The following is a 9,363-nucleotide window of genomic DNA, read 5'->3' on the forward strand; positions in this document are numbered from 1 at the left end:
ACGTCATCAATAGCGGTTCACTTCCGAGGTTTGGTTCGATTGCGTTCATATCAGCAGCGAACCGTACTGGAGTTCACATGAACCGAACCCCAGACCACCTTTTTAAGCGGACCCGAGTACGGTTCGCGGGTGTGCACCCGAGTTCGGAAGACAGCGTTCACATCATCCAAACGAACCGAACTCTGACGTCATTCGAACCGGGGTGCGCACCAAAAGTGCTAGTGTGAAAGCCCCCTAAATGATCTTTTGTGATTCAAGTCAAAACTATTATTTATCATCAATAAATCAACTTGATTACAATAGGTTACACCAACAAATTTAATTTTAAGGATTATATCAGGTAGAAATGGCTCTTAAGGTAACACCTGCAGGTTACCACATTATAAACTGTGTAATATGCATAATTTGGCAGCCGCAAAGACTATATTTCACGTTTATATTTAGCTGTCAGATCCAAGAATTCAAAGTGAGCGTAGCATTGGGATATGATTTGACTCTTAAGAATACAATACAGATCAAGAGCACAAAGGTGCACAAACCAGGCGTAACAGACCTTTTAATTCAGTTAATACTGGCACACGACTTTAGCTTGTTTGATGGAGATTAATGTGCAAACATCACGTTTACCCGATGAAAGAGGCAGGGGAATGGGTCCAGCACTGCTTAAGGGCATTAATGGGACTGATCCAGACCAGGGGAACATTTGTTTTCTAGTATTTTCCACATCTTCATCCAACATCTGATTAGAGTTAATAGCTGGAGTTGTAAACACATATCCAGCAACTGGTAAATTTCATGATTTCACATCTAATCAATGACAAAAACCAAACGACTCAGTCCACAGCAGTGCTTTTACATAGGCAAATCAAAGTTAATCGATTTAAATGGTAGCCTATAAGTGAATTTAGTTTATTTCTAATCCACTATACAATGCATTTCAGAGAAGTTAACATTGAGTGTATTGTATTCAAATCTATTAAAAACAATGTGACTCTGTAAACTCCTGTTGAACACGAGAGATGTATAGACCGACTGTAATTAACACCTTCATGCTTCACCTTGGAATAAATTGCAAACGTAGCGGTTATTCATGTTCTCATGGGAGAGTGACTTGATCGTGTACAGAGAGGGGATTGACAAGCACAGGAAAAAGCATCAGTGGTGTGAAAGTGCCAGAGAGGATAGCCAAAAAGGCTTGCGAGGACAGCAGCTATATATGGCATATCTCCCTGTAGGCATGAGTGGGCCTCTGGATGTTCCTTTATTGGTCTGTCTGCTCGTTATCTAAAAAAGCACTGACATAGGCAAGCAAAAGAGAATTGCTTCCACACTAATATAAGAGAATCAATAAAAGGACATTAAAGGCCTCTATGGATTCAGTTATTTATGTATGTATGGCTATGCTTTTAAAAGTGATAAACAACAGGAACTTGAGCAAACTCAACATAATGGCGGTCCACTCTAAGTACTTCCGTTTAGAGAAAAAAACAAAACACACTTGGACAAATAAGAATTAAAGAGGTAGTTTAGCCAAAACTTTTAATTCTCTCATCAATTACTCACTCTCATATTGTTCCAAACCTGTTTGAATTTCTTCCATGGAACCCAGATGAAATGGAAATGTTAGGCAGAATATTAGGGACTGACAGCCTCAGTCATCATTCACTTTTTATTCACTGTAAAAAATTATTTGTCAGGTAACCTAAAAAATGCTTTATGTGATAACATCTAAAATAGCTTGAGTCAGAAATATTATTTAACATAACTAAATCAAAATGACTACATTAGGTTACACCAACAAAGTCATTCTTAGGGTTAGAAGTAGTTCCCTACAATGTAACAATTGCAAGTTACCACTTTTTACAGAATTCACACAAAGTGATGTTAACCAAAAACTGTACTTCAAACGGTAGCATCTAAATTAACCGATTCAAGCCAAAAATCAAATGTTATATCCGTTATTTAGCTCCTTCAGGTAACAATTGCAGGTTACCACTTTTTACAGTGTTGTATGGAAATATATATTTTAAAAGTGAACGGGATTGGTGACACATTCTACCTAAAAATCCTTTTTGCGTTTGGAACTACATGATGAAAGATAAGTAAATAATGAAATAATTTTTAATAATAATTGGGTGAACTATCCCTTTAACATGGTAAAGACCAGCAATAAACTTACTTTTATGGGTGCAGAGCTAAATTGAATTTTTCGTTTCTGTGGAATTTCCTCCTTGTCCTCCTCTGGAAGTCCGGGAATCTCTATGATCTCTGATCCAGGGTCATAAGAAATGTCATCATCATACAGGTCATCATCTGGCTCTGTACAGCTCTCCCCCCAGCCCTGGTAGCACGCATCTCCATCCGCATTGAAAATAACTCTCTCATTGCTACAGTATTCCTCATTGGGTTCTTCTATTTGATCCTTTGTAATCCTACTAGCCTCCTCTTTCACATGACTGTCTGTTTCCTCATGAACCTTGGTGGCTGTAGAAGTTTTGTCACAAACAGCAGCGTCATTGACTTGAACTGTGGTTAAGGAACAATCCACAGCCTCAACAGATTTCAGTTTTGTTTTAAGAGAGGATTGTTTCAGATCACTGTATCCATCAAGCACCTCAGTAGTACTTGCATCCACTCTTTCACTTTCTGTCTCCGTTGGTTCTTCGGATCTCTCCTGAGGCTTCTTCTCACCTGCTTTCACCTGATCCACAGCCTCTGACAGAGGACTAGGACTGAGAAGATCTTCTGAGGAAGAAGAAACCGGCAGATTGTGCTTGCTACCCACTCGTGTCCTGTAAAATCCACGTGATGGAGACTGTCGAGCACTGGTATCATCCTCACTGGCCTCCCCCTGTCTGTGTAAGCCATCTGGGGAGTACAGTCCTCTTCCCCCTCCATAGCCTCTTCTGAAAGTAGCACCAGAGCCCTGCTGGTCTATATTTTCGAACACAGCACTGAGCTGACTCACAGTAGGTGATGAGGCCTCTGTTCTGGAGCAAAGACTATCCAACGAGTCTGTACTGCCTCTGTTTGAACGCGGCCCCCGCCAGTCATCCAAATGTTCATGAGAACCCCTCTTGTCTTTGCCATAAGAATACACAGGTGACTGTGAAGCATCTCTGGAGCTCTGCTCAAAGAGTTTCCTTGTTTCTGTGAACTTTGAGTTATGGTGGCCACCACCTGTCTGCTCCCCAGTGCCATGCTGTAACTTGATCACCAACCCATCAACCCGGTTGACGAAGTTTGATGGTTTGGTGAGTTTCTGTGGGGAGGTCTCGTCCACTGATGAGCCAGCATTCTCAGTCCCCATCTGCATAAACATGTTCTTGATTCGACTGACATGGGCCCCATATTGCCGCCCTCGAGGCTGCCTGACCGCCTTGGGGTCTTTGAGCTTGGGGTCTCCATCCTGTCTAGGTTGGTCAAAGGCCTTCTTTAGAGCCTGGAACTCAGTCCTGTAGGCATTCCGGTGCGGTGAAGCACTCCTCAGGTTATTCCTCTCTGCCGAGGCCTCCGTCTTCAACATTTTAGCCTCGACAATGGAGGTATTCTCAGATATGCAGTAACATTCCTTCTGCTTGTGTCGGTTTGGTGCAATTTCACATTTTGTTGGGGACTGAACGAATCCTGAAAAGATTGAACACACAAAGATGCAAAGTGCTTGTTTATTTACAAATGATACTGCAATAACTGCAATATTTGTGCAAGGCATTCAGTTCTACATTTTCATTCATTTCAGTCAATACCTAGCTAATCCAATTCTACACAGCAGCAGAGCAGATACATTGAAAACAACATCTCTAAAGAAACTCTAAACCTTAGTTTGTAAACACAGCATATCACAAAGGGCTCGAATGCTTGTAGATGCTTTTGCACTGGCTCTAACAGTCCACCGCCCTGGCCACGACCATTATGCGTGATCATCACTTTGCCATAAGGATGGAAAGACATTCATCACGATGTTGTTGATGCACCGATGTGTTCTCGACGCAGTCTCGATATCTTCTCGATATGAGCCACAGATTAGATTCTCCTCCCATCAACACACGTCGTTGGCACTGCAGATATTCGCTACACATCGCCTCATTACGTGTCCAGAAACTGTTTAAAACCAATTCCATATCTTCCAAATGAATATTTCACATCAATGATATGAGTAGACACAGGCTGAGTGCGATTTCAACTCGCACATGACCAACACAAGGACAAAATATGACTGTGTGTACGCGACCTGCACGATATAAAGACAGACAAGGGGCCGTTCACACCTAACACATTTGACGTCGGTCCGCGATGCTTTTCAGTTGTTTTTCCGTTGCGCGCATCTCGCGTTTTTTAGACGCCAAGCCAATTTTAATATAACTTCAACTGTTAAAACGCGCCTCGAGACACACGTTAATTGCGCTGCGTCTAGCTTTTATCTTAGCGCATGAACGCGTTTGGTCTGAATGTCCCGTTCCAGTTGCGCTGTTCGTTAGATAAGATGACCAAATTTAACTCTCCCAACACACGTAATAACGCAGACCGTCAACAGCGATTGTGCATAATTCATCTTTTTTCGCAAATCCAATAAAATGCGTTCCTCTAAACCGAAACATTACGCAAGAAAACAGCAAAAGTGAGACCCTAGCTATCAGTAATAATGATGAACAAGCCTTTATGCACATCACATCGCCTGAATCACTGACAGCTCCATCCAAACCCGTTATACATAAACACACAATAGCTATACAAACCTGTTCATTCTAGCGCGTTTATTACAAACAACTGCGATTCAGCATTGTGCACAAACACAAACAGGGTCACAAAAAGCAGAAGTGATAGAAGTATTGCTTAACTCCCTTGTTGCTGAAATGTTCAAAACAAGAGTCACTTACCTTCGCTTTCAAATTTGATGTAATGCCTGTTACCTCAGGAATAAATATGTCCACGCTTTAAATAATTAATCAAACAGAAATGGCTGCATCGCTAGGTCTCCATGTAAACAACACTTTAATTCAGCAGCGCTATGGCCATCAAGCTGCCAAACCTTTACCAGACAATTGACACACAAACCGGTTTACCCACAGCAAGCACGCAGATAGGCAGAACCATTGCAGGCGAGGGGTGACATCGCCATTCCCTTAGAATTGGGTGTTATTATGCAACACCATTGAGTTCCACTCTATCACGATAGACAAAGCACGTTTAATGTTGGCAGACGTATTTCGTGCAACTACTACACTACCGCAATAGTATGACTCGCCCACTACACGTTCTTTTTATGAGAGCGTTGCCCATGTGACAGGTGTGTAACCTTATTTTCAAGAATGGTTCGGGCCAGTAATCTGTGTAGTGGCACTAACAAACTGCAGCCTGGCATAGGGAAAACGGAATTAAAATAGCAGCATCCTATATCTACAGTAGTTGTGCGCAAGTGATGCAAGGCCACGTGGAGCCAATTAATGGATTATTCAATACAGTCAATAATGTGATCAGCTGAGTTAGTCTGTTAACTAAAACGAGTGAAGTATTGCTGGCTCTAAGAGTGCTTTAGGGACTGTTTTAGCTATGAACACATTTTGTTGTCTTTTTTTAACCAAGCTGAAAGTGACAGAGGCATAAAGTCAGTTATTGTGGTTTTGTTGGGAAATTATATAAATTATTAAATAGTTTGAGGAATGAGAACAGCAAGATGCTGTTGTAAAATGTATATTTAGGGTTTAGGGTAGTGATGTGTACAGCATTCATTCAAGACCCGTATTGATTTTGTTAACTGGTTTTTGATTCGTTAAGCCAATTTAGTCCCAGTGCTGTTTGTTTGGTTTCGTACTATTAGGCCAAAAAGTGCCAAGGGAATTTAACGAAACCACTTTATTGTGATAGGGATAGTACAATAAACTAGGGACATATTGAATTACGTATTTATTGCACTATTACATACATAAGATGTAACCCTTTATATTCCTATCACCAGCTATCTGGGTATGTTGCTTAGCAACCTAATGTCTTAATGGTACAATATGCAGCTTGGTAGCACTTTTGTTTATGAGGTGCAAAAAAAAAATAATATATATATATATATATATATATATATATATATATATATATATATATATATATATATATATATATATATATATATTCACTTTATATATATACACACACACACACACACTGCATTACCAATCATTAGGCAAGTGAGCATTCTGATCTCATCATTATTTCCATGCATACTTTCCAACTCCAAACCATATAAACTTGAATGCTTATTGGATGTATTTGTGTAATGAGGGAGGGTGTGGCTTATATCAAGGCGTGCATAATTATTAGGCAGCTTCATTACATCAGGTAAAATGGGCCACAAAAGAGATTTAACTGACACTGAAAAGTCAAATATTGTAAAACTCCTTTCAGACGGATGCAACACTCTTGAAATAGCTAAACTATTGAGGCGTGACCACTGGACAATCAAACGTTTTGTAGCGAATAGTCAACTGGAGCGCAAAAAATGCATGGAGAAGAAAAGGTGCAAATTAACTGCAAAAGACTTGAGAAGAATTAAACGTGAAGCTAGCAGGAATCCACTATCCTCCAATTCTAACATATTCCAGAACTGCAACCTACCTGGAGTTCATGTATAGGTATGTGTTTGAGTAAAATTATTTTTGTTTTGTTTTATTATATAAAGTACTGACAACATTTCTTCCAAATTCCAAATAAAAATGTTGTCATTTAGAGCATTTATTTGCAGTAAATGACAACTGGTCAAAATAAAAAAAAGATGCAAAACAAGTTTATTTGCATTGTTAAACAACACAATACTAATGTTTTAACTTGGGAAGAGTTCAGAAATCAATATTTGGGGGAATAACCCTGATTTTCAATCACAGCTTTCATACGGCATGCTCTCCACCAGTCTTTCACATTGCTGTTGGGTGACTTTATGCCACTCCTGGTGCAAAAATTCAAGCAACTCTGCTTTCTTTGATACTTGTGGCCATCCATCTTCCTCTTGATCACATTCCAGAGGTTTTCAATGAGGTTCAGGTCTGGAGATTGGAGTCTCCATCTATTCTACACCTTGAATGACCTGAATGTGTGGCATGGAACATTGCCCTGCTGGAAAAACCAATCCTTTGAGATGGAGAACATTGTCAGAGCAGAAGAAAGCAAGTTTTCTTCCAGTATAAGCTTGATTCATGTGCCCTTCACAAAAAAATTAATACAAATAAATAAATGATATATATATAATTTATTTTTAAGATCTACACATTTACATTTCAAAACAAAATGCCATCCAATGTATTGTGTAATTTTGTAATTTATTTTAACATTTTGTAAAATTAATAATTAATTCATTCAAATTCAAAAAAAAAATTAATTAATAAAACTTAAAATATTGAGTTTTTATTTTGTAAATGATTACTTAGTTCAGTTTGATGGAATTTTATGAAATTTAAATGCATAAATCTTAAAAAAAAAAAATATATATATATATATATACACCCACTTAAAGGATTATTAGGAACACCTGTTCAATTTCTCATTAATGCAATTATCTAATCAACCAATCACATGGCAGTTGCTTCAATGCATTTAGGGGTGTGGTCCTGGTCAAGACAATCTCCTGAACTCCAAACTGAATGTCAGAATGGGAAAGAAAGGTGATTTAAGCAATTTTGAGCGTGGCATGGTTGTTGGTGCCAGGCGGGCCGGTCTGAGTATTTCACAATCTGCTCAGTTACTGGGATTTTCACACACAACCATTTCTAGGGTTTACAAAGAATGGTGTGAAAAGGGAAAAACATCCAGTATGTGGCAGTCCTGTGGGCTGAAAATGCCTTGTTGATGCTAGAGGTCAGAGGAGAATGGGCCGACTGATTCAAGCTGATAGAAGAGCAACTTTGCCTGAAATAACCACTCGTTACAACCGAGGTATGCAGCAAAGCATTTGTGAAGCCACAACACGCACAACCTTGAGGCGGATGGGCTACAACAGCAGAAGACCCCACCGGGTACCACTCATCTCCACTACAAATAGGAAAAAGAGGCTACAATTTGCAAGAGCTCACCAAAATTGGACAGTTGAAGACTGGAAAAATGTTGCCTGGTCTGATGAGTCTCGATTTCTGTTGAGACATTCAGATGGTAGAGTCAGAATTTGACGTAAACAGAATGAGAACATGGATCCATCATGCCTTGTTACCACTGTGCAGGCTGGTGGTGGTGGTGTAATGGTGTGGGGGATGTTTTCTTGGCACACTTTAGGCCCCTTAGTGCCAATTGGGCATCGTTTAAATGCCACGGCCTACCTGAGCATTGTTTCTGACCATGTCCATCCCTTTATGACCACCATGTACCCACCCTCTGATGGCTAATTCCAGCAGGATAATGCACCATGTCACAAAGCTCGAATCATTTCAAATTGGTTTCTTGAACATGACAATGAGTTCACTGTACTAAAATGGCCCCCACAGTCACCAGATCTCAACCCAATAGAGCATCTTTGGGATGTGGTGGAACGGGAGCTTCGTGCCCTGGATGTGCATCCCTCAAATCTTCATCAACTGCAAGATGCTATCCTATCAATATGGGCCAACATTTCTAAAGAATGCTTTCAGCACCTTGTTGAATCAATGCCACGTAGAATTAAGGCAGTTCTGAAGGCTAAAGGGGGTCAAACACAGTATTAGTATGGTGTTCCTAATAATCCTTTAGGTGAGTGTATATATATATATATATATATATATATATATATATATATATATATATATATATATATATACAGGTGCTGGTCATATAATTAGAATATCATCAAAAAGTTGATTTATTTCAGTAATTCCATTCAAAAAGTGAAACTTGGATAATGTGTACATTCATTCCACACAGACTGATATATTTCAAGTGTTCATTCCTTTTAGTTTTGATGATTAAAACTGACAACTAATGAAAAACCCCAAAATCAGTATCTCCGAAAATTAGAATATTGTGAAAAGGTTCAATATTGAAGACACCGGGTGCCACACTCTAATCAACACCTGCAAAGGCCTTTAAATGGTCTCTCAGTCTAGTTTTGTAGGCTACACAATCATGGGGAAGACTGCTGACTTGACAGCTGTCTAAAAGACGACCATTGACACCTTGCACAAGGAGGGCAAGACACAAAAGGCCATTGCTAAAGAGGCTGGCTGTTCACAGAGCTCTGTGTCCATGCACATTAATAGAGAGGCGAAGGGAAGGAAAAGATGTGGTAGAAAAAAGTGTACAAGTAATAGGGATAACCGCACCCTGGAGAGGATTGTGAAACAAAACCCATTCAAAAATGTGGGGGAGATTCACAAAGAGTGGACTGCAGCTGGAGTCAGTGCTTCAAGAACCACC

General features: G+C 39.7%; 1 protein-coding gene across 4 annotated transcripts in view; it reads right to left on the minus strand.

Annotated features, from left to right (window-relative positions):
• The window catches only part of LOC127650656 (neurabin-1-like), a 76,362-nt gene that overhangs the window by 61,860 nt on the left and 5,139 nt on the right, over positions 1-9,363 (minus strand). For 2 of the 4 annotated variants that reach the window (XM_052136224.1, XM_052136227.1), the window contains exon 2: positions 2,180-3,627. In XM_052136224.1, the coding sequence (XP_051992184.1) occupies positions 2,180-3,526 (1,347 nt within the window). In that variant the 5' untranslated portion in view covers positions 3,527-3,627. Of the gene's footprint in view, positions 1-2,179; positions 3,628-4,736; positions 4,798-4,877; positions 5,025-9,363 lie in introns of those variants that run through there. The other 2 variants (XM_052136225.1, XM_052136226.1) reach the window with 2 other exon arrangements.

Source organism: Xyrauchen texanus, chromosome 10 (assembly GCF_025860055.1).
Source record: "Xyrauchen texanus isolate HMW12.3.18 chromosome 10, RBS_HiC_50CHRs, whole genome shotgun sequence".
Lineage (NCBI taxonomy): Eukaryota > Metazoa > Chordata > Actinopteri > Cypriniformes > Catostomidae > Xyrauchen > Xyrauchen texanus.